At 42.0% G+C, this 25,857-nt stretch overlaps 1 protein-coding gene across 1 annotated transcript; it reads left to right on the forward strand.

The window, feature by feature from the left end:
* The first annotated feature begins 742 nt into the window (after positions 1-742).
* LOC108437947 (serine/threonine kinase receptor associated protein) lies at positions 743-19,122 on the forward strand. Its single transcript, XM_017715399.2, has 10 exons — positions 743-987; positions 2,958-3,083; positions 3,234-3,369; positions 3,455-3,536; positions 4,712-4,784; positions 4,944-5,043; positions 8,915-9,052; positions 10,255-10,391; positions 11,656-11,805; positions 18,445-19,122. Exons 2-10 carry the CDS (start codon positions 2,972-2,974, stop codon positions 18,504-18,506), a joined length of 990 nt encoding a protein of 329 aa, XP_017570888.1. The 5' UTR covers positions 743-987; positions 2,958-2,971; the 3' UTR covers positions 18,507-19,122.
* Positions 19,123-25,857: the final 6,735 nt, after the last annotated feature.

Raw genomic sequence — 25,857 nt, forward strand, 5'->3', positions numbered from 1 at the left:
TATATATATATATATATATATATATATATATATATGCGGCACGGTGGCATGGTGGGTGGCGCTGTCGCCTAACAGCGAGGAGGGCCTGGGTTCGATTCCCCGGCCGGGTGACTGGGGTCTTCTCTGTGTGGAGTCTGTGTGGGTTTCCTCCGGGTTCTCCGGTTTCCTTCCACAGTCCAAAGACATGCAGTCAGGCCAATTGGACATGCTAAATTGCCCCTAGGTGTGAGTGTCTGTGTCTGTCTGCCCTGCGATGGACTGGCGACCTGTCCAGGGTGTATCCTGCCTTCTGCCCGAAGACTGCTGGGATAGGCTCCAGCACCCCCCCGCGACCCTGACGGAGAAGTGGCTTAGAAAATGTATATATATATATATATATATATATATATATATATGTGTGTGTGTGTGTGTATATATATATATATATATATATATAATCACGTGGATTTACGAGCACATTGACATACACAAAATGACTACATTTTGTATTAATGTCACTAATGTGGTTATTAAAGTTTTCCACTCCCTTGCTACAGCCCACTGCGTTTGCAGTAATTCCTTTATTTTAAGCATTGATTTTAGGGGCTCTGTAGTATAACACGTGTTGATGCATTAATAATAACAATAATAATAATAAAGTGTGTATCGTGATGTGCTTTATCACCATAGCGGTAAATATCGTGATATTGCCCAGCCTAAGGCTTGGTGTCTCGTTTCAGCTCGGATGTGATGGTGCCGGGTCAGAGCGCGGTTTCCTGTCCGGGCCCGTTATGTGAGCGCTCCGCGGCCTTCCGCGCTTTCGGCTCTGGCTGTAGCTGTTGCTGTTGTTGGTGGCACAGCGCTTCCAGCGGGTGCTCTCCCTCCTTGGCCGGCTCTCCGCGGAGCTACAACTACATCTACACCGCCGACCTCCCCGAAAACGGTCCGTCCAGCTTCGCAGGGCGAGAAGGCGTTTGCGCGTCCGTTCGTCTGCGTTCTGTGAACGAGGTAACGTTACACTGCAAGCCGGTTAGCAGCGACGAGGCTGGGGTCGGTTTCGCGTTCGACTTGCCCGTTCCACCTTAAATGGGCCGGCAGTTGCGGTGGAACGGGAAGCGTCAGAATGGATCTGCTGGCCATTTAAGGTGGAACGGGAAATTTCTATCAGTAGGCGCTAGAGTGTAGTAGCGACACCGTTTAAGATGGAACGGGGAAATTCGAATGAGATGCGCTGCGCTATTTAAGGTGGAACGGGAAAAAAATCGAACAAGAAGCTAATTTAGCTTCGGGTAGCAGAGGTTAGCTTAGCTACGTTAGCATTAGCCTACCCTACCGTAAAGCACAGTGCGTTAGCTGGGTTAGGTAGCTAGCGTTAGCTCCCTAGCAGCTAAAAATGACTGGGTTCTCAGGCCTGTTTTGAGTTCCGCGGTCATATGTAGCCTTATTATTATTATTATTATTATTATTATTATTATCTCAACATTTCACTGGCGGAATGTGTTTGTCGAGGCTTCAGCAGGCCAGGCTGCGCTCTTAGCCACCAGCTAAAGCTAACCACACTCTTAAATAAGAGGGTTCGTTAGTAGAGTGTGTGGTTCTATTTAGAACAGGTTCTAACTTATATAGAACCATCTCATGATTTAACGGGTCTTCAGATTGATCGAGTTTGCGTGTGTGTGCGTGTGTGTGTGGGGTGGGGGGTTCTATGTAGAACCTTCATTGAAGACGGTTCTGCAAGTCATAGAACCAAAAAGGGTTAAAAGCCTGACATGGTAACGATAGAAGAACCCATTTTGTTGCCATGTACAAAGAACACCACCTCTTTCAGTCTGAAGACCATTTCACTGGGCGAAGAACCATTTAAGCATGAAATGGTTCTATATAGCACCAAAAAAGGGTTCTTTCTTGGTTACAAACTTGACATTGTAACAGCTGAAGAACCCGTTTTAGTGCTGTATAGAACCTTTTTTATATATAGAACCATATGCAACACATTCTCTGTCAAACTGAAAAACCATTTCACCGGGCGAAGAACCATTTAAGCATGAAATGGTTCTATATAGCTCTAAAAAGGGTTCTTCTTTGGCTACAAACTTGACAGTGTAACTGAAGAACCCATTTTGGTGCTATATAGAACCTTTTTCATAGAACCGTGTACAAGAGATTTTCCACTGTTCTGAGGAACCAGTCCGTGATGCAGAGACCCCTTTAAGCATGAGATGGTTCTGTGTAGCACCATAAAGGGTGCTTTTATGGTTGCAGTCTTGACAGAAGAACCCTTGGTGCTACATAGATGACATGTTTTCAAAAAGGCTCTGTATAGAACCGTATAAATCACGTTCTCCATCAGTCTGAGTGACCATTTCACCATGCAGAGGTCCGTTTAAGCATGCAAGTGGTTCTGTGTGTGTCCATGGTTTCACATAGAACCACTGTGTGTGGATCAGACACAGCAGTGCTGCTGGAGTTTTTAAACACCTCAGTGTCGCTGCTGGACTGAGAACAGTCCACCAACCAAAAATATCCAGCCAGCAGCGTCCCGTGGCCGGCGTCCCGTGGCCGGCGTCCCGTGGCCGGCGTCCCGTGGCCGGCGTCCCGTGGGCAGCGTCCCGTGGGCAGCGTCCCGTAACCACAGATGAAGGACTAGAGGTTGACCAACACAAACTGTGCAGCAGCAGATGAGCTGATGTCTCTGACTTTACATCTACAAGGTGGACCGACAAGATAGGAGTGTCTAATAGAGTGGACAGTGAGTGGACAAAAACTCCAGCAGCACTGCTGTGTCTGATCCACTCATACCAGCACAACACACACTAACACCACCACCACGTGTTCATACAGTAAGTGGAGCCAATAAGGTGGACAATGAACATAGAAACATGGGGGCGGTCATGATGTTATGCCTGACCGGTGTATATTAACTATTAATTAATAAGAATTAATTAATTATCCTAAAAAAGCTTCTGTCGTTTCTCCAGGTTTACATTAGAGAATGGCTATGAGGCAAACTCCGCTCACCTGCTCAGGCCACACCAGACCTGTTGTGGATCTGGCCTTCAGTGGAATAACACCTTATGGCTATTTCCTTATAAGTGCTTGCAAAGGTAAGTCTGGACCCTTTATTTAGTAAATAACACTCGGTGTACACTGTAACCTGTAAATATCCCTTCTAGTAATCATAGTTGTGAGTAGTGTCAAATAAATGTTTGCCAGTTAAACATTTTTACTCGGTCTCATCTCTTCGGCCTTTGCAGATGGCAAACCGATGTTGCGCCAGGGAGACACAGGGGACTGGATCGGGACGTTCTTGGGTCACAAGGGTGCCGTTTGGGGGGCCACCTTAAATAAAGAAGCCACTAAAGCAGCTACTGCTGCTGCTGATTTCTCAGCGTAAGTAACACTCGCAGCACATTTATGACCTTTGGGATATCTGTGGCAGTGTTGGGCGTCATGTCGTCTTCGTCTCATCTTGCAGAAAGGTGTGGGATGCAGTCACTGGAGATGAGGTCCTCACCTTGGCGCATAAGCACATTGTTAAATGTGTTAACTTCACGCAGGTAATGCCCCTGTTGAGCTAATGGGCGATATTAGTAAAATAAAAACTGGTCCGCTTGCTTTCTTCTTACCCTGTGCTCAGACCAGCGGCAGCGCTTCACCCCGTGTCATCCAAGTCATCGGTCGCTCGTCGCCTCTGGGCGTTTCTGAACTCGAACTGATCGTTAGTTGCCATGGTTTCACTGATGCCAAGCACCAATCAGATGTGTTCCTGCTAAAAATAAAAATGGAAAGAAGTAGTTTGTCTTGATCTTGAGTCTGGCGCGAGAAACGCAATCAGCAACTCTATCACTGGCTGCGTTTACGTGCAAAGATTTTGGCCGGTATGATTGAAAATATTTCGTTTACATGCTCACGACAATTAATCCGATGCAAAATGACGCGCATGTGTGGAGAACCACTTGGCACGTTACCATGACGGCGAACATCACGTGAGGTCCAGTCAGAGTGAGATGAGCAGCAGTGAGCAGTGCTTGTTTTTAATGGCTTTAAAAAGACTCAGGAAAACGTCCTTCACGTGTCCTTATTAAAGAAGGCCGAGAGGAAGACGTCGTGCTCTGAGACACAGAAGCTGGACGTCCGTCCCACCGCCGTCTTTTAAAGATCAGAGCATGAACTTCGCCATGAAACCTTTCGCTGTGACGTGCCGCACATGCGCAGAACGTACTTACACATTCCGATTGGAGTGTAATCGGATTCAGATGTTTACACGGCTATTATCTATTCAATGGATTATTTAGAGGTTTATCCACCTCATTATTCAATTGGATAGAAATTGTATTCCAAATGGCCTCAATCAGACTAGACTATACCGATTGAGCTATTAGTCGGATTATTAATGGATTATTAGGCTGTAAATGTGGCTCGTGTAACAGAATCGGGTCAGAACTGGAAAAAATGAGGATCAGCCCATCACTAGTCGCTTTACCGTATATCGGATTTCACATATGGAAACGTCTCAATCGGAATTGAAAGTCAGATTCGGTGTGATTTTACTGTTCTCACACACACACACACACACACACATCTGTGTCACGTGAAGAAAAAGATCAGATATGGGCCACTTTGACCTGCTGTGTGAATGAAGCCATATTGACGGGCATTGCAAGCTCTTACTGTCCATTTAATCTGTGTCTGCAAAACTGACCCCGTATTATTCCTGTGTTGGCGTCAACAGGACAGCAACTGCCTTCTGACAGGAGGCAACGATAAAGTGCTGCGCATCTATGACCTCAGCAAACCTGAAGCAGGTATGGAAAATAACAGATCAGGAGCAAGTTTCAGTGAAGGAGAACGACAGAGATAAGATCATTTATGCCTCCTGCTTCCGCCCGTGATTCACTACACGGTTTCTATTTGTCAACAGAAGCCTTTTTATTGAATGAAGCGGTATTTTATTTCCATTGTAGAGCCTCAAGAGATCTCGGGCCACACCTCAGCCATCAAGAAAGCTCTGTGGTGTAACGATGACCAGCAGATTCTCTCTGCTGCAGAGGATAAAACTATACGGTGAGTTGTGTTGGACGTCCACACTCAGAGTTGCCAGTTTACTAGGTACAGATGCTTTGTACGTTTACTCATCGGCTGTTTTATCAGGTACGCCTGCCATTAGGTGCGGTTTGTAGGTTTACAGTTACCGTCTGCTGCGGCACAATGTGTTAACCACTCTGTGCCACCTGTTTGAGTAGAGGAACCACCATAGGGCAGTGGCTGACCACAGCATGTCAGTGTCACTGCTTGGTTTATAATAGTCTGATGGTCAGAAATGCCCAATTAAGAAGAGCAATTTTGTCCTTTCAGCAGAAATCTAACCAGCTTGGGAGCCACAAAATTTTATGTCCATATTATTGAAGTTCTTGGCATTTTGGCTGTAAAAACATCTTAATGTGTGCTGTTGTCCTAGTATAGACTGAAAATATATAGTATAAACAAAAACAGACTTACTTTGCTTTGAGCTTTAGCTCAACTATAGGCGCTTTTCTCGCATCTCCAGCAGGAACCTTTTCCTCAAAAGTGGAACAGTTTCTTGTAAAATGTCTGTCAACGTTGTCTTTTTACGAGGCTGACGTCGCTTCTCATTCCTCAGATTCTCGTTCAGATTTTCCTGTTCCACCTTTGATGGTGCCTGAGGTGTCAAAGTGTAACTTGCACCATTTAAGGTGGAACTGGAGAATTCAGACGAGAAGCTGGCAAATGAGAAACGACTTCAACCTCGTGACTTTTAAGTGTTTGTCAGTTTCCCGTTGCAGATTAAACGTATCAGGAAACCAGCTGGAGTGACTATAAACACTAATAAGTCCATTCGTCTCCAGATTATCGATGTCCGTCTTAAATCTCTCTCTTTGCCGTTTCGTAGCTGCTAGTTAGGTCAGACTGTTGTCTGTGTTGCTATGGTGACCAGCCGTCTGTGCTGATCTTCAGGGTTAAAGGGTGAATCAGCAGTTCTACATTAACTCCAGCGTTTGAGACCATTTACTGTTAAACTGTGTTGAAGGATCAGCAGAGCTTTATTTTACTGTAGAGGAGGATTATTTTATTATTACCTGCTGATCTGATTCAGCTGTGGAGCCACGACAGGGCAGTAGGAGAGCTGCATGCAGCTCCAGAGCCATATGTTGCCGACCTTGACGTACACCGTTATACCAACCAATGGGTGTGTTCACCAGCTGAGACCATTTTGAATAAAGGAAGCACATCCACTGAGACAGTAATGGGTACAAATTTTAACTGGATGCTATAAAATGTTAGGGGTGTTCTGCACAGTCTTGTAAGAGCAAGCATTGGCTTGACTACGCGATTCTGTGTAACTGTAGACGCTGTGATTATCTGCACTGGCACAGCAGTGCAGTATATCATTTCATGTCTGTGCTTCCTGAGCTACAGAGTTTGGGTTGGGTTGGAGCAGCGCTGCACAATGTAGACATAAAATGCGACGTTCGATAAAGCAGTTTAATATCATAACGTCCTACGCTGTTCTCCCTGTGCTGCCGGTCGGGACAGGTGTGGATTTACAGTTAATTATATAACCATATAGAAAAGTTAGGTTTTGTTCTGAATGTATTCTGATCAGTCATGCAATACGTCGTGAAACTGATTCTTTGTAAAGTCTTCTTTATTGAGCTTCAGGTGGGAAGATGGTTCCCAGACAACCAAATGCAAAGAACAGCACAAAGCATCCCTCTTTATATCCTGCTTTGGGGTGAGCTTATCACCCCCAACCCCCCCCCCCCCTCTTCTTATATGACCTTGAATCACTTTTGGTTCCCATTATTTCTTAGTTTAACACTTTTTTTTATTTCCAACCATTCTTGACAAACATTTTTTATTTTTATTTTTTTTAAAAACGTTCCCAGCCTTGTTTTATCAGGTCGTCCCGTCCTCCCAAGGCCATTGTTTGGACGCTTCCTTATTAATTTGGCTCAAGGACCAGTTTTTGCCGGCTCTTATCGTCTAGCCTTGCTTTGAAGGGCTAGCTGGTTTTCGCCGTGCAGTGTTTCTCAGCCCTCCAGAACTCCAGGTGTTTTCCACCGTCTAAAACACCCCTTAATAAATTGCCTGTGTCTGGGTCAAGAGTTCATTTGTCCCATTCATATAGACGGTGTTGGGCCTGTCTTCTATTGAGGGGGTTTATCTGCTTCAGTCATTTGACTGTAACTTTATTCCCATAATTTTTAAAGCAGTTATTTAATGGAACGTTTTATTAAACTGTGATTCAAGGACATATTTAATCAAAATTCTGACTAACGATGTGAGAAGTGATCAGTCAGTCAGATTAATGTCCATCTGACGATGTATTGCAAGCACAGATGTATACAGGTGGTCCTTTTGCTGCCCATTTCATCTGCAGAATGAGGTAGAAGGTGCCTGATGATGAAGATAATATAAATATATATTTTAATTTCTATAGCACTTTTCATGCTTGTGGCAGTTCAGTGCTTTACAGACAGGTGATGAAGCTTAACAGTAATACAAGAAATAAGTAGTAATTTATAATCATGTAAGAAAATGACGAATCAAAGTAAAAGAAACGCCATGATATGTAGTTTTAATTAAATGCTGATTTAAAGAGCTGCATTTTTAGATGCTTCTTAAGTCTAATAAAAGGTGGAATTGAGTTAGGAGTAGAATAACTCGGAGTATCTCCACGTTTCTGTATTTTACAGAAGGTGTTTGTAGAAGGTCAGTATTTGCAGATCTAAGATCATGTGGTGGAATATAAGGACACTCTGATGTAGGTGGTGCTTTAAGGTCATTTAGAGCCTTAAAAACTAGAAGAACTTCTAAATCTTTCCTGAACGATAGACAGCCAGTGCAGCTCTTTTAAAATAAGAGTGCTCTTATCTCTCCGTTTTTGTTTTTGTTAGGATGCTGCCACATTTTGTACTCGTTGTACAGGATGTATTGTTTTCTTTGGAAGGCCATTACAGTGATCAACTCTGCTTGTAATAAATGCATGAACAATTTTCTCTGCGTCGCTGAGAAAAGGCCGAACTTTTGTGACATTTCTCAAAAGATAAGAAGCTATTTTAGTCACTGTGTTTACATGCGGGATAAAACAGTTCAGAGTCTTAAGATCATACCCAGGTTTCGTACTTCAGGTTTGGTACATGAAGCTAAGGAACGAAGTTTCTCATAAAGCAGCTTCTTAGAGTTTTTATACCAATGACTGTGAACGTTTTGTGACATCCACTGAGAAATATCTGACCTACGGCAGGTCGGTCTTGTCTGTAGAGCATTGTTCATCAGAAGAAATGGAAATGTATAAATGGGTGTCATCGGCATAGCCATGAAAATTTGTTTCCTAACAACGTCGCCTTGAGGTAGCATGTACAAAGAGAAAAGCAAAGGCCCTACAACTGAACCTTGAGGGACCCCACAAGAAATGCCAGATCTTTTTGACGAACTGCCCATTACCTAAATATGATTTAAACCACTCTAACAGCGTTTAAGACGTTAGATTGCAATCTTGTGGTATATGATATCAAAAGCTACACTAAGATCTAATAAAACCAGAATAGACGGATTTTGTGCATCACTCATTCACAACCAATGCAGTCTTGGTACTATGCTTAGAACGGAAGCCTAACTAAAACTTCTCATATAACTTGTTTGATATTAGATACACTTTTATTTGTTGGAAAACAACTTTTTATAATTACCCTGCATCAGATGGGCTGCGGTTTGTAACTGTAAACATGGAGTGCGCCGTTATGGTAGGTGAACCTGAGAAAACAGCCAGTGAGTGCAGATACAAGGCAGGCGTAGCTCAAAGCTGATAATTCGGTGTGTTCACTGATTGTTTTGAAAGCATTTCTCAGTATTACAGCTGCGCAAGTGTCCCCTCACTAAATGCATTTGAATATCTTGCTTTCCTTTCAAGCCTCTGGGACAGAAACACAGGCGAAGCAGTGAAGACCCTCTCGTTTGAAGCGTCGGTCAGCAGCATGGAGTACATTCCGGATGGGGAGATTCTAGTCATCACATACGGAAGGACCATTGCTTTCTACAAAGCTCACACGTAAAGATCTCGTCCTTAGTAAAACGTGGTGCACCACTGCGTTATGCTGTCGGGCACATACTGAGTTTTCATGAAAACAAACAGATGTCGACAGTGATTGATGGTGGGTGGGTGGGTGGGAGTGTACGATGCTCCAAGGAATCAGAATTGGTGTATTTCACCATTTGTTTGTGAGTGCATACTCCACAGACCAGAACAGCACACAAGACTATTAACAAATATTTAACTAGGGGACGTGCAGGGTCACTCTAACTGCCTTGAATCAATACTTCATCCAGAATGCTTATATGGCTTACAGTGAATCAATATTGTTTTATTATAATTAAATTTAAAACAGCAGTCCTTATTTATATAATATAGGGAAGCACCATTTAAGTTTGATTCTGATTTCTTTGGCTGATGGATGTTTTTTGGCCTTTTTTAAATAAAAAAAAAATTATTAGAAATTTACATGCACTTAATAATCCGATAACTGCAGAAAATCAGATTTTAATAATCTGATCAACACATTTGCGTGCACTTGAGCAGATAATGGCAAAAATTTTTTACAACAAACCAATAAACTCACAGAAGACGACTTGATGTAAAACTGAACTTAAAACTCAACTTTTTTTTTTTTTTACCTAAATATGAACGTCATTAAAAAAAAAGATATAAATTCCTAATTTCGCCAAGCATATGTTTGGTTTCAGCTTCGCTCTAAAAGTGTTTAGCTGCGTCTCGCGGCGACGCTGCTCGTTTCTTTCTGGTGCCGCCGTCCGTTTCGCACACGCAGAGACGGAGAAATCCGAAATAAACCAGAGTGAGAGTCCACAGCACTGAGAAAGCTGATGACTGAGCTGAAATCCAGCCTGTTTATCAGATTTCTTAATCAAATTTGTAGACCTACTCCAATCTAAGTAATCAGTGTGCTGTTTACAGGACCCTTGGAATAATCAGATAACTGCAGATACCTGATTTGTGATGGTGACGCCTGCCTCATGCTGTTTACATAAAGAAATTGCAGCACAGCTGCCGGATAAGAAGAATGCGTTGGCCGATTGTTCTGAGCAAAAACTCTGATTTCTGACTCTTCCGGTTGTGCATCACTAGCATACCACCTTTATTCCAGACTACCTTCTTTATCTGTGTAATATTTTCTGTTTATGGATGGTTTCAAAAGTTAATTGCTGTCATGACCTCCGTGTTCTCGCTGTCTGTAGCTTGGACCCGATTAAGACCATTGACGCCCCGGCTTCCATTCACTCTGCATCGCTGCACCCTGACAAAGACTTCTTCGTGGCTGGAGGAGACGACTTCAAGCTCTACAAATACGACTACAGCACAAAGGAGGAAATGGGTAAGAATCTGAAGGAAGGCTGTTTGAGTAAACATCTACTAAGAGGTTGCTCAGCCTGTTGCTACAGGTAGGGCCAAGGTAAGAGCAGACGCCTAGACCAGTGGTTATTAGACCTGTGCTTTCTGCGACTTTGGACTCCCAACACAGAGTTAAAGCAAAATTGTGGACAGTCCTGAGGACTGGATTGAGATTCACTGTCCAAAGTACTGTTCAAGCATTGCTTTTCAATGGGAAGATAGGCGAGTGCATTTTCATGTCACCTGTAGCATTATTAATATTATTATTATTATTATTAATAATAATGTCCCCTGGCCACACACGCCACTTGCTTGTTAAACTGAAAGCCATGAAGCTGCCACACACACAATGTCTTGCCCATGAAACATGAACAAGGGCTTTAGAAGATTTTTACCTTGTTATTACATCAGTTAATAAAAACTAAGACAACTTTTTTGGTCAAATCGTAGCTGGAGGGTGGCCCAGCAGGGGAGCTCTCAGGCAAGGCCTATTGATTTCTGGCAGCTAAAGAAATGCATGTCTAATTTTTATTTATCAGAATAGAATCAGACTTCTATTTAAACTCTACAAGTATCACAGCACTAAGCTAAGTTACTCTTTATTAGTCCCACAGTGGGGAAATTCTCCGTATTTAACCCATCCGTGCAGTGAAACACCACATACACACTAGCAGCGGTGGGCACGGCGCCCGGGGAGCAGTTGGAGGTTAGGGGTCTTGCTCGAGGGCACTTCAGTCATGTCCAAGTCAGCTCGGGGGGGGGGACGTCGTGTTCTGAGAGGCATAAGCTGGACGTCCGTCCCACCGCCGTCTTTTAAAGATCAGAGCGTGAACTTCGTCTCCTCTGCAGACCAGTTTCTGCTCCGCCGTGTTGAACGGTATAAACTCTCACTGTGACGCGACGCAGAACGGACTTAAACTTTCCGATAGGGAATGTAATCGGATACAGACGCTTACACGGATATTATTCTTATTTATGTTATTTAACGGATGATTTGCAGGATTACCCACCTCGATCAATCAGATAGAAACTGTATTCCGAATGGCCTGAATCAGACCAGACTATTCCGATTGAGTTGTACACTTTTACTTATTAATGGATTATCAGGCTGCAGGTAAACTCTCCCTATTTGTTGTTAAATATGATACGATTTGATACGTGTGGCTCTTGAAAGGTGCTAAGCCATTTTTTTGTGAATGCATATAACAGCAAAAGTACTGAAAATGTTTTTTCTCCAAAAATCGCAGAGTCCTATAAAGGGCACTTTGGGCCCGTGCACTGCGTGCGCTTCAGCCCCGACGGAGAACTGTATGCCAGCGGTTCTGAGGACGGGACTCTGCGTCTGTGGCAGACGGCCGTGGGGAAAACGTACGGCCTGTGGAAGTGCGTCCTTCCTGGTGAGTTCGAAAGGCGTTTCGCCTGAATCTTCAGGAATGACATTGCTTAACTGGTTTACAAACAGGTCCTCAGGGTTGTACTGCATGTTTGCTCAACACTCGTTCTGGATTTAGTTTTCAGTCGTTGAGATGCAAGTCGGGTCATTAAGAGTGGTTTGAAGTGAAATGGTACGCTGTAGAGAAGCCTAACGTACCTGTACATGGTGGTGATGGGAACCAGAGGTTGCAATGTCTACAACACAATAAAGCCATTTTATATACCATCCAGGACCGCCAGTGAACCTACACGCATCGTCGGAGTTTTATGGAATGCGGATGATGGAAAAAAGTTTTCTTTGGGGCTATTTTGCCTCAACGCCCTGCATATATCTGTGTATATGCATACATATAATGTTGATAAATATGAAAGTGCTTGCAGGCGAGTGTGTGCCCACGGTGCGATAGAGAGAGAGAATGCATGCACGAGAGCCTGAAACCTCTAAAAACGGCAAACCTGCTCCACTTTAACACAATAAATCATATTAACTTAATGTAAACTGACTGCTTTAGTATTTCAGGTTCACTGACTGTGACAGTGATGTAAGGAAATGGACTGTAAGGATGGCTTTATTGAAGAATCAATGTTTTTTGCTTCCTGTTACCCGTTGTTTTTTTGTTTGTTTGTTTGTTTTTGTTTTTTTAATGGCATTTGGCTGACGCTCTTATCCAGAGCGACTTAGTTTGATCATTTTACACAGGTAGGCGAAGGCGGTGTTGGGAGTCTTGCCCAAGGACCCTTATTGGTATAGTGTAAGGTGTTTGCCCAGGTGGGGATTGAACCCCAGTCTACAGCGTAGAAGGCAGAGGTGTTACCCACTACACTAACCAACCACTAAAATGGTTTAGTCCATCACACCCAAATCAACGATGCTGAATCGCTGCTTGTTTTGTTGGTCTATAAATCTTCATCAAACTTAAAAAGTAGCTGCACATTTTACAGGTTAATTAAAAACGTTCTTGGTGACGATCTGCCAGAGTATACAGTTCCACAGTGACCTGTGAGCCTCAGGTCTTTACCAACCCAGCCAACGTGTCCTCCCACCTGTACCTCTACAGAGTGCTTGTAAATTTCCACCAGGTGCATGATGGGGAATAATCTCAAATCTAGTGGCAGTCTTGTAAATGGTGATGCTGCAAGATTCCTAGTCATAATCGGTGACTAAAAACCGTGACACTTTTTTTTTTTTTTTTTTTTTTTAAGATATGAGAAGTCTTTTCAAAGTTTTCTAATTTATGGTTAGTAGAACCAGTTCATGTAGCAACTTTCTGTGAGGAGCTTTTAAAGGTGGACGTCTGGTTCCTATCACCACCACTGTGAACACTTCTGACTCGGTAAGTCTCTCTAGAGCAGAGGATTTCACACCAAACCGCTCTGAATGACTCTGTTTACATTGCCGCCATTTAATCGTGTAGAAATTTTGAAACCTTTGTGGCATTCCAGTTCGATGGCATGGCTTAGTTGCAATGGAAACATGTGGGCTGTGTTGTGGGATCTGAGGACTGGTTTGAGATCTGATGTAACAGGCAGAACAAGTAGAGACTGTGGCTTGTAAGTATTAGGGTTAAAGGGACAGGCTCTGATTTACATTGTGTTCCCACACACACCTTTTTTTCCCTTTCTTGTGTAAAGAGCCTTGTAAATCTCGGCCACACGCCTAGGCAAGGCAGGTTTATTTATATAACATTGTTTATGGTCATTTACAAAAGAGAAGATTAGTCATTTAAAATGGTAAAGAAGAGAAATTAAAAACTTGATTTTATAGCAATAGATTTAACAGAGGAAATCAATCAGTTACATCAGATTAGGAATTAAATTAGGGTTCGTAAAAATAAATGAAAAAGTTAAAAGTTATGATAAAGTGCTATTACAGAGGAAATGGGGCTACAACGATTCAACACCACGTACTAAAGTGAGTGCAGCCAGTAGATTTAAAATATACTGTTTTCTCCCCGGGACAGTCAAAGGGCCGTATTACAGCAGCTTAACTCTGAAATCTTATCTGTTTAGTCACCATGACGACTTTAGATAGGACTGAATTTGGGACAGAAGCTGTTACAGAATAACGGTTCCTACCTTCATCATCTCATCACTAACTCCAGATCAGAAAACAGCATCACACAAACATCCTAACTAGTCTAAACCTCCTAAATCCTGTCCTAACTTCAGGATGAACCCCAGCAGGGTCCTGACTTCTGTTTAAGGTCCATTTCTATGGTTCTGAGGCGGCTGAGTCAGGCAGCGTAGTTCACTACCAGCATAATGAGCTCCATTTATTTCTACTGTAAAACGCGGCTTTCACTGGGAGATGTTTTTCTCTTCTAACTCTGAGTTTTAAAAATCTCAGACTCCGCCGACTCGACCTCCCCCGCACCTCTGATTATCTTCCTGTGTTAATGTAGATGATGGAATATTACAGTAATGGTGATGAATAATGAGGAGGCGGAGCTGAACGTGTGTCTGTTTATTAGGAGGAGTAACGTTAGCACGCTCGGCTAAAGCGTTTGGGAAATGGAGACTGAAACTGAGAGCAGCGACGCTCTGATAAACAGCAGGGGGCGCTCTGATAAACAGCAGCGGGCGCTCTCACAGTATTCACTCTTTACAGTTTATCACACTTTAGTTTGTTTGACCTTTTTTTTACATCAGTAACTGTAGCTGTCTGACTGAGTTGGTTTTCGTTATGTGTGCTGTGTATAAATGGTCGGTTGCTAAGTAACAGACATGACCGTTCATTGTCCACTTTGACTGAGTGAGTTAGGATTTCCTGATTTGAGAAAAAATTTCTAAAATAAGAGCAGATTTGCTTCTGTGATGCACATTTGTGAATAATTTTATCTTGAACTATCAGATCTTAAGACAAAAAGACTGGAAGTTTCTTTAATACGGCCTCAAATATGTAAACTAAGCTGCAAAAGCTACCGCCTGTTTTGCATAGATTTTCATAATGTCACAAAAACCAACTGGCATGACGGTCAGTTCTCTTAGTGAGACGCCTTTTAATTATTTTGATTTAATTACATACCACAAATGTAAAATAAGGACCAATGAAATTACAAGAACAATCGCATCATAAATATCCTTTCAAATATTCCATGAAGGATGAAAAGAAGCCTGTCGGAACAAAATGTCGTTCAGTTTTTTGTCATTTTTAAATTTGACAATTTGAACTTTACATCGTGTGTAAATTTCATGATGATTGGACCAAAGGAAACGGCCCAAAACGACTTGGGGAAAAAATTCTGTTTCCATTGACTTGTTTTTGTTTTTTTTTGGCTTCTCCTGTAACGTTACCATTTTGGAGATGCAAAGTTTTGCTCTGACAGCAGCGACGTGAAGGTATATAAACAAGTTCGGTGTCGTATGTATACACTGCTAAAACTTCAAAACGTACTGTTTAGTCCTCAGTACACCCGTAAATAAATAAATAAATAAATAAATAAATGTCAGACCAGCCTAAAACATTCATTCCTTCAATCAGTGTAAATTTTGAGTGTAATAAAACGAGTTCAGTTGCTTGTTACTGCATGACGATTTTTTTATAATTTTTTTTTTTTTTAGGCTGAACTGATGGGCCTTTTTTAACATATATACAGTGTACAAACTAAACTATAGGAACCAGTGCATTAACCTAGTCACATGCGAAAGTTTGTCAAAGTTAAATTGTGTTAATTAAGCTTCAGAATTTTTAATTATTACTGTTCTCGTGATAACAAACACATTTACATATCTGCACATATCTGCTTATTTAGTCTGAAGCGGTTTAGAAGGAGGTTTACAAGGAGTTATATGCAGTTTTTCAGCCTGGTCTACTTTTTGAGGCAGCCAATCCAGCAAGTTGCCTCAGGTTCCTTCTGGGTCAATAAAGCAGCCAGCCATCCCTCCATCCCACCCTCCATCCCACCCTCCCTCCCACCCTCCCTCCCACCATCCATCCCACCCTCCCTCCCACCATCCATCCCACCCTCCATCCCACCATCCATCCCACCCTCCCTCCCACCCTCCCTCCCACCATCCATCCCACCATCCATCCCTCTCTCCCTCCCACCATCCCTACAGAGCTGATTTATATATATATACTTATTATATTTGTATACAAATGAATCATAACTGTTTTTGGTACATTGTGTAAAAATTTTTTTTAAAGTTTCATTTCAACCTAAAAAACTGTCATGTGGTTAAAAAGCTATTGAACTAGTGGTGTTTTTTTTTATATACTAATTTTGGCTAAAGAATCCTTCATTAAAAGTATTTTAGATTTAATAAAACTAATTGCTTGTTTCCGTTTTTACAGCGTACTTAACATCGCACACATTGTAAGTGGACCTCAAAGGGGAAAGATAAAAGGATATGTGCCTATTAAAGCTGCCATACATTGTGTGTGTTCAGTATTGTAAATTGTTCTCTGACGTCTACATAGAAGGCATGTAAAAAAAAACACACCCATTGAAAGGCCTGTGGTTTGGCCCAAGGCAAGGAAAGTTTATTTGAGTAGCGCCTTTTATACACAGTAGCACAGGAATCAAAAGACTTGATGAAAGAGTAATACAGTTTGTGGCATTCCTGAGATCCAGCACCTCAGAAAAGCCTTTGCAAGGATATAAAGACTTAAGAAATGCAGTGGGGATTAAACTGGAGTCATCTTCACCACCGTGAGCGCGGACGGGTTTCTGCTGTCACGGCTGAACAGAAGTAAAACCCGCCTTTAAGCTGTAAATAATCCTTGGGATACTCATGGTAGCAAAAAACCACCAGAGCTGATGAAGCTTAGGAGAGATGTTTTCATGTTTTAAAAAAAACTACATGATTAATCACAAACTATTAGTGTGATTAATTCGTTAATCGATTGACACCAGTAGTACAAATATTTACTTTACTAAAAACCTAAAAGGTGCACAGTCGGACCTTCAAACCACTGCTGTACCTTTTGAGGGTTCTTCTTCTTCTTCTTCTTCTTCTTCTTCTTCTTCTTCTTCTTCTGGCTGCTCCCTTTAGAGGTCACCACAGTGGATCATCTGCCTCCATCTTGCCCTATCCACTGCCTCCTCTACTTTCACACCAACCATCTCCATGTCCACCTTCACTACATCCATAAACCTTCTCTGAGGTCTATCTCTTCTCCTTCTGCCCGGCAGCTCCATCTCCAACATTCTTTGCCCAATATATCCACTATTCCTCCTCAACACATGTCCAAACCATCTCAACCTGGCCTCTCTGGCTTTATCTCCAAACTGCTCCACCTTCAGTGTCCCTCTGATCTGCTCATTTCTAATCTTGTCCAGCCTCGTTACTCCCAACGAAAATCCATTTGTTATTTGTACCTTGATGAACAAAAAAAATGTACCTTTATTTCTAACCGTGTAGAGCAGGGCTGTAAAGAGCACTGAAAACCCCTGCTTCAGTACAAGTACTCTTACTGTAGTGGTGATTTACTCAAATACAAGTAAAAGTATTTGTAAACAAAATTACTCAAGAGTAAATGAGTTCATTAAAAAAAATACTCAGGTACTGAGTTACTTACTTTTTCGTGTTTCCGCTTTGGGGCAGTCGTGGGCTGGAGGTTAGGGAACCAGCCCTGTGACCAGAAGGTCGCCGGTTCGATCCCCTTGGCTGACAGTCCATGACTGAGGTGTCCTTGAGCAAGACACCTAACCCCCAACTGCTCCCCGGGCGGCGTGGATACGGCTGCCCACCGCTCCGGGCAAGTGTGCTCACTGCCCCCTAGTGTGTGTGTGCTCACTAGTGTGTATGTGGTGTTTCACGTCACGGATGGGTTAAATGCGGAGTTGAAATTTCCCCGTTGTGGGACTAACAAGGGTCTATTAATCATTAATCATAATTAACAGTCTGAACACATTTCTGAGCCGATTCGGTTCGTCGTCGGAAATAATCTACGGAAAACACTAAAGCAAAAGAAAGAAACGGCTTAAAGAAACGACCGCGCTGTTTATAAGAACCCGTATTAGACTAGATTTCTTGTCTCACAGCTGTAAACGACCATTTATCTTCAAAACAGCAGCTGAACTAGGCTGTATAAATGCTGTCGGCTGTGGGCGACACCTGTTGGCTAAAGTGCCTGCGAGGCACTCGTAATAAAACATACGCAACAGATTTAAAGTCTAAAAAACAGAATCGATATAAGACGAAAGCCGTAGCTGAACTCGGTGCCCGTTTGGCTCAGATGGCTTGTCTAGTGCCCCCTCAGGCTGGAGTCGGGCTGTGAGAGCGGATCTCGGCGGGTTTCGCGTTCGGCCGCTGATAATAAAGCCGTTTTCTGTAGTTCATGTTAAATGAATGCAGATGACCGTTTGGACTTGGTCTGCTCCTCGTGTGTCCTGGTTCGGGTCTCCTCCGTCCTTCTCCGCTAAACTGGACATCTCTAGGGTTTTTCCTGTCTGAGCTTCTTAAATAGCCACGGTAAAGTATTTCATTAAAAATGACCTCCAGTGAGTAAAAGTACTTTGATACTCAGAGAACGGTTTTAGTATAAACTGTACTCAGTTACAGTAATGAGGGTAAATGTAATTCACTCCTCACTTTCAGTGGGTTGTTTTTTCCTGTTTACGCTGCTGAGCTCTAACCTCTCGCTCGTTTCCCGACAGAGGAGCTGTCGTCGGAGAACTCGGATGCGCTGTACTGCCCCGCGGCTGAGATCAAGGCTTGAGGCGCGGAGAGGGAAGCAGTTAGGTGAGGTTCGGAGAGGGATGGGGCATTGAGCCCACGCCCCTGCAGAGTGCTGTGCCACCCCGACTCCATCTCCCGAAACGGCCTGAGGAGCTGAGCTCGACACGGGGAGTGTGGGGAATCCACCGAGCACCAGGAGGAAGTAGTAGAGATGGGAGACCCCCAGCTGCCTACTCTCTCTCTGATGCTGTTAGATTAGTTTCAGCTCCTCCATAGCGGTCTGTTTCCACAGCACTGTGATCACTTTTGTTTCGTTTCTTTATTATTTTTTTTCTTTTCCTTTCAGATTCGTAATTTGTGCTTTTAAACAAAACGTTTTTCATTAAAGGGAATACACAGTGCTCACGTTCAGTTAACGGTATCTCAGTGGAAATGATCCTGAGGAGAAATGTGTCAAATGCTGTTCGCATATTATTCACAGTGGTATCTTGTGGTGTAATAACACGCGGACCCCCGAGTACCCGGATACTGGGGCGTTTTGGACTGCAAAACAAAAAAAAGCTTAAAAGCGACTTAAGTTCTTAACTCGTTTGTCTTTGGTTGCAACATGGCTGTTGTGTCATTAAGTCAATAAAACATTGGTGACGTGCCGTTTATAGAAGCATGTGCTCATTTAATCGCTGCAAACACGACGGTCTCATACGGTGAATTCCCACTTGAAACAAAAATCCTGGTGAGAAATCGCTTGTGCTTATTTTTATTAAAGGGGGGGGCAGTTACTGTCTTCATGATTACTGTCTGCGACGAACGCACCGCCACCATTATTCCAGAGGCGGTTAATCAGGAGCCTGGCCACTTCCTATTTCCCCCATTATATCCAAAATGGGTTTCTAAAGAGCAGAGGGCGCCGGCGAGCGAGTCCTCAAGTTAATGGAACCGAACGGCTAAAAGTTAAAACAGTCTCCAGTCGCTCGCCCAGAACTTTCCCTTTAATCTTAGAAAGTAGAAATACGTGTTTCACTATTTTAAAAAAAGAAAAGAAAAGAAATCTCACCGATATTTTTCCTTTTTTTCTACAGTAAACGGGTTTTGGGCAGCAGGAGGCGGGCTTTACTGCTAGAGCGTGATGATTGATGGGCGAGCGGAGCGGCTCATTGGCTGTTCCAGCTCTCTGACGTCATGAACTCATAACTCGGGTTTAAAAGCTCAAATATAACAGCGATGTTAATGTTTTATGCTGTTCAAACGTTTAAGCATTTATAAACTGATTTTACTCAAATGCTCCATCTTAACCCATTTTGGACTCGCTCTGGAGCGCCCCCTAGTGTCTGAGAAACCCGGACGAATTCCGAGTGGAAGTTCTCTGATTATTCCGCCTCTAGCAGGAACAGTGGCGGAGATGAAGCGTGTACGACGCTGCTCAGTGCTCATTTACTGTTGGTAATCGCCCCAGCGCCCAACGTTCCTGTCGCCGGAAATCGCCGGCGCTCATTGAAAATCAACGCCGGTCGCTGCCGGTGTGAATGCAGGGTCACTCCACAATTAACCAGCAGGTGGCAGCCTCAGCACAAACTGTGCTATAGGTGCTGTATTTTAAGGGGTTCTCACCCTTTCCCACCCCAAAGCCCACCTGTTTATAACTAGAAAGCATTGCGGCCCACAGGAGAACCAAAACGAGCTATTTTGTCTTAATTGCTGACACTGAAAACGTGAGGATGAGGGCCTGGAAGAAGATCAGATCGTCCGTTATGTGGTATGCTTTTATATATAATATTTTATATATATAAATAAAATAAACATCGCAGTCCACTATATACACACACACTTTTTATATATATATATATATATATATATATATATATATATATATATATATATATATATATATATATATATATATATATATAATATAAAAATGTGTGTGTGTATATAGTGGACTGCGATGTTTTATTTATTTGTTATAATTGGACATTTTTGATTAATTTTATAATTATTAGTTAGTTATAATTAAATTATTAGTTATAATTATAATTATTGGCCAAGTTGATCTTTTTCCACTGATTTTATGACTTAGTGATGCTACTGCCCCAGTACGACCCTCTGCCTCCCCCCTGAGTTCAGCCCCATGCACCACAGGATGAGAAACCCTGCTGTATAGAACCAACACACAAGAACCCATTGCATGATGGAAGTGCTCAGCAGATTGGTGTAGAATGTGCTGTAGATGTTTCTGTATAGAATATTATTTAAAAAGGGTTCTATATAGCACCAAAAATGATGTTACGCTTCACTCTTTAAAAAAAAAAGAAAAAAGGTTCTTCAAGGGTTCTTTAGTAAAGAGAGTAGTTCTGTAAAGAACCATGAACACTCAAAGATGCCGTTGATTTTAAAGGGTTCTTTGCATCATGACGGGTCTTCAGAATGTGCTGTAGATGGTTCTATATAGCACCAAAAAGGGTTCTTCTATTGTAACAAGCTTGACATCGTAACAGTAGAGGAACTCTTTGTGGTGCTGTGTAGAACCCTGTTTATTTTAGTCCCACATCCCGTACGGTTTGTTTAAAGCTATAACCATTTCCACAGTTAACCAGCAGGTGGCAGCATCATGGACCATGGACACACAAGAACCCATTGCACGATTGCATCCTGAAAGTGCTGGTCAGACTGATGGAGAATGTGCTGCAGATGGTCCTATCTAGAACTTTTTGTGAAAAGGGTTCTGTATAGCACCAAGGAGTGTTCTTTTACATCAACCTTCACCCTTAAAAGGGTTCTTCAAGGGTTCTTTAGTAAAGAGAATGTTCATGGTTCTGTATAAAAACTCTGAAACCCCTTTTTGGTGCTGTGTGTGTTTATATATGTATATGTGTGTGTGTGTGTGTGTGTATGTATGTATATATATGTATGTATATATATGTATGTATATACAGTGGGTTGCAAAAGTATTCAGCCCCCTTGAACTTTTCAACCTTTTGCCACATTTCAGGCTTCAAACATAAAGATATGAAATTGACATTTTTTGTGAAGAGTCAACAACAAGTGGGACACAATCGTGAAGTGGAACGAAATTTGTTGGATATTTTAAACTTTTTTTAGAAATAAAAAACTGAAAAGTGGGGCGTGCAATATTATTCAGCCCCCTTGCTTTAATACTTTGTAGCGCCACCTTTTGCTGTGATTACAGCTGCAAGTGGCTTGGGGTACGTCTCTGTCAGTCTTGCACATCGAGAGACTGAAATTTTTGCCCATTCTTCCTTGCAAAACAGCTCGAGCTCAGTGAAGTTGGATGGAGAGCGTTTGTGAACAGCAGTTTTCAGCTCTTTCCACAGATTCTCGATTGGATTCAGGTCTGGACTTTGACTTGGCCGTTCTAACACCTGGATACGTTTATTTGTGAACCATTCCATTGTAGATGTTGCTTTATGTTTTGGATCATTGTCTTGTTGGAAGATAAATCTCCGTCCCAGTCTCAGGTCTTTTGCAGACTCCAACAGGTTTTCTTCCAGAATGGTCCTGTATTTGGCTCCATCCATCTTCCCATCAATATTAACCATCTTCCCTGTCCCTGCTGAAGAAAAGCAGGCCCAAACCATGATGCTGCCACCACCATGTTTGACAGTGGGGATGGTGTGTTCAGGGTGATGAGCTGTATTGCTTTTACGCCAAACATAAGTTCGATTTTGGTTTCATCTGACCAGAGCACCTTCTTCCACATGTTTGGTGTGTCTCCCAGGTGGCTTGTGGCAAACATTAAATGAGACTTTTTATGGATATCTTTGAGAAATGGCTTTTTCTTGCCACTCTTCCATAAAGCCCAGATTTGTGCAGTGTACCACTGATCGTTGTCCTATGGACAAAGTCTCCCACCTCAGCTGTAGATCTCTGCAGTTCATCCAGAGTGATCATGGGCCTCTTGGCTGCATCTATGATCAGTCTTCTCCTTGTTTGAGCTGAAAGTTTAGAGGGACGGCCGGGTCTTGGTAGATTTGCAGTGGTCTGATGCTCCTTCCATTTCAATATGATCGCTTGCACAGTGCTCCTTGAGATGTTTAAAGCTTGGGAAATCTTTTTCTATCCAAATCCGGCTTTAAACCTCTCCACAACAGTATCTCGGACCTGCCTGGTGTGTTCCTTGGTCTTCATGATGCTCTCTGCGCTTTAAACAGAACTCTGAGACTATCACAGAGCAGGTGCATTTATACGGAGACTTGATTACACACAGGTGGATTCTATTTATCATCATCAGTCATTTAGGTCAACATTGGATCATTCAGAGATCCTCACTGAACTTCTGGAGTGAGTTTGCTGCACTGAAAGTAAGGGGGCTGAATAATATTGCACGCCCCACTTTTCAGTTTTTTATTTCTAAAAAAAGTTTAAAATATCCAATAAATTTCGTCCCACTTCACAATTGTGTCCCACTTGTTGTTGATTCTTCACAAAAAATTACAATTTCATATCTTTATGTTTGAAGCCTGAAATGTGGCAAAAGGTTGAAAAGTTCAAGGGGGCTGAATACTTTTGCAACCCACTGTATATGTATGTATATATATGTATGTGTATATATGTATGTGTATATATGTATGTGTATATATATATGTATATATATGTGTATATATATATGTATATATATGTGTATATATATATATGTATATATATGTGTATATATGTATATGTATATATATATATGTATATATGTATATGTATATATATATATGTATATATATGTATATATGTGTGTATATGTATATATATATGTATGTGTATATGTATATATGTATATATGTATGTATATATGTGTATATATGTGTATATATGTATATATATGTGTATATATATGTGTATATATATGTATATATATATATATATATATATATGTATGTATATATATATATATGTATATATATATATATATATATATATATATATAAAAATACACACACACCCCCCCCAGTTTATTTTCATGGCACATAACCAAATCCCATACGCTTTGTTCAAAGCTGCAACTCTACTTCCAGAATTTACCAGCAGGTGGCAGCATCAGCCCAAACTGATCGAGTTACAGTTCAGCTCTGTTCACTTTACATTCATACATACTGTTTTTCAAGTAATGCAAACAAGCTCATTTCTGATTTAACAGACTTTCTTTCAGCAAAGGCGACATTGCCAGTCTGCAATTGATTGATAGGGAATTAAAAGTCTGCATAACTCAGAGCGGTTTGGTGTGAAACGCTCTGTTCTAGATAAACTCACCGAGTCAGAGTCGTTCACAGTGGTGGTGATGGGAACCAGACGTCCCTCTAAAAGCTCCTACAGAAAGTTCCTACATGAACTGGTTCTGAATTCACTGCCTGATGACTGAGACGCTGTTTTATGAGAGTTTAGAGAACTTCAACTCCATTCATGGTGGAGGGAGACATGCAGGGCGCTGTGCGGCAAAATAGTCCCCAAAGAAAACTTAATATTCCAGATTTTCCACTGTTTTCCATCATCAACATTCCATATAAGCTCAGAAGACTCGTGTAGGTTCTCTGGTGGTTCTGGATGGTAAATAAAGTGTCTATATCTGTGTTGTAGTCATGGCGACATCTGGTTCCCATCACCACCACTGTAAAGACGTCTGAACCAGTTTAAACCAAACCCTCTGAATCTCTGATGACACCAACAATTTAATGATGCAGACATTTAAAAAAAAAGTGTAATTGCCCTTTAAGGTGATCTCATTTCAACAAAGCAACATAATCATGATAAAAGCAAAATAAAGTTGTTTGCAAACAAAATTTCTGATCAGATTTCAGTGAATTGCATAAACTAATATGCGGTCATGTGTGCAGGTGCACACTGTCTAGTGCCAGTTTAAGGTAAATATGTTGTGTTCATTATTTCGAGCCAATCCAGCTGTTTGTAACTTCATTGTCTTGTTTTTTGATAGTAAGAGCAAAGTAGAAATGCCAGTGATGTTTGAGCGCTGCCAGTGTGCACTCAGTCCTGTTGGCCTCTTAGAAAGTGCAACCACATTTCCAAAAAAGTTGGGACGCTGTGCAAAATGTAAATAAAACCAAAATGCAATGACTTGCAAATCATTTAAAGCCTATATTTCTATTGAAAATAATACAAAGACAACATATCAACTGTGGAAACTGAGAAATTTTATTGTTTTTTGAAAAATAATCACCCATTTTTAATTTGATGCCAACAACATGTTCCAAAAAAGTTGGGACGGGCCAACAAAAGGCTGGAAAAGTTGAGTAATGCTAAAAAAAAAAAAAAAAAAAAAACACCTGGTGGTTGATTGACAGCAGATCAGTAACATGATTGGGTATAAAGAGCGTCTCAGAGAGGCGGAGTCTTTCAGAAGTGAAGAGGTGGAGGGGTCACCACTCTGTGAAAGACTGGACCATCAAATAGAGCAACAGATCAAGAAGAACGATCTCAACATAAAACAGCAAAGAGCTTCTGCTTTTCATCGTCTACGGTGCAGAATATCATTAAAGACTCAGAGAATCTGGAGAAATCTCTGTCTGTGAGGGACGAGGCTGAACACCAGTATCTGCTGGCCGTGATCTTTGGGCCCTCAGGCAGCACTGCATTAAAAACAGACATGGTTCTGTAGTGGAAATCACTGCATGGGCTCAGAAACACTTCTGAAAACCACTGACTGTGAACACAGTTCATCACTGCATCCACAAACGCTGTTAAACTCTAAAACACAAAGAAGAACCCAAATATAAACAGGATCCAGAAACGCTGCCACCTTCTCTGGGCCTGAGCTCATTTAAAATGGACTGAGGGGAAGTGGAAAAGTGTCCGGCGGTCCGACGGATCAACATCTGAAATTCTTTTAGGAAATCATGGACACTGTGTCCTCCGGGCTGAAGACCACTCAGCTTGTTATCAGTGCTCAGTTCTAAAGCCAGTATTCATGATGGTTTAGGGGGCATTAGTGCACATGGCATGGGTGACGTGCTCATCTGTGAAGGCGCCATTAAAGCTGAATGATATAAACATGTTTTATCAACATCTGCTGCCGTCCAGACGACGTCTTTTTCAGGGAAGGCCTTGATTATTTCAGCCGGACGATGTCAAACCACATTCTGACTGTATTACAGCAGCACTGCTCCGTATTAAAAGAGTCCGGGTGCTAAACTGACCTGCCTGCAGTCCAGACCGGTCACCACTGAGAACATTTGACGCATTATGAAATGAAAAATATGACAAATGAGCCCCTGAACTGAATCAAACAAGAACAGAAAACATTTCATTGTCAGAGCTACAGCAGCGTCTCCTCAGTTCCCAAACACTTACAGAGTGCTGATAAAGAAGAGGTGATGAAACACAGCGGTGAACACGCCCCCGTCCCAACTTTACTGGAACATGTTTTTGGCATCAAA

Source organism: Pygocentrus nattereri, chromosome 1, assembly GCF_015220715.1.
Source record: "Pygocentrus nattereri isolate fPygNat1 chromosome 1, fPygNat1.pri, whole genome shotgun sequence".
NCBI lineage: Eukaryota > Metazoa > Chordata > Actinopteri > Characiformes > Serrasalmidae > Pygocentrus > Pygocentrus nattereri.

Bases quoted from the DNA above. Each gene is read 5' to 3' on its own strand.
- LOC108437947 (XM_017715399.2), top strand. From the start codon at position 2,972: ATGGCTATGAGGCAAACTCCGCTCACCTGCTCAGGCCACACCAGACCT. The intron at 3,084-3,233 runs GTAAGTCTGGAC...CGGCCTTTGCAG, and splicing joins CCTTATAAGTGCTTGCAAAG to ATGGCAAACCGATGTTGCGC. The intron at 4,785-4,943 runs GTATGGAAAATA...TTTCCATTGTAG, and splicing joins CCTCAGCAAACCTGAAGCAG to AGCCTCAAGAGATCTCGGGC.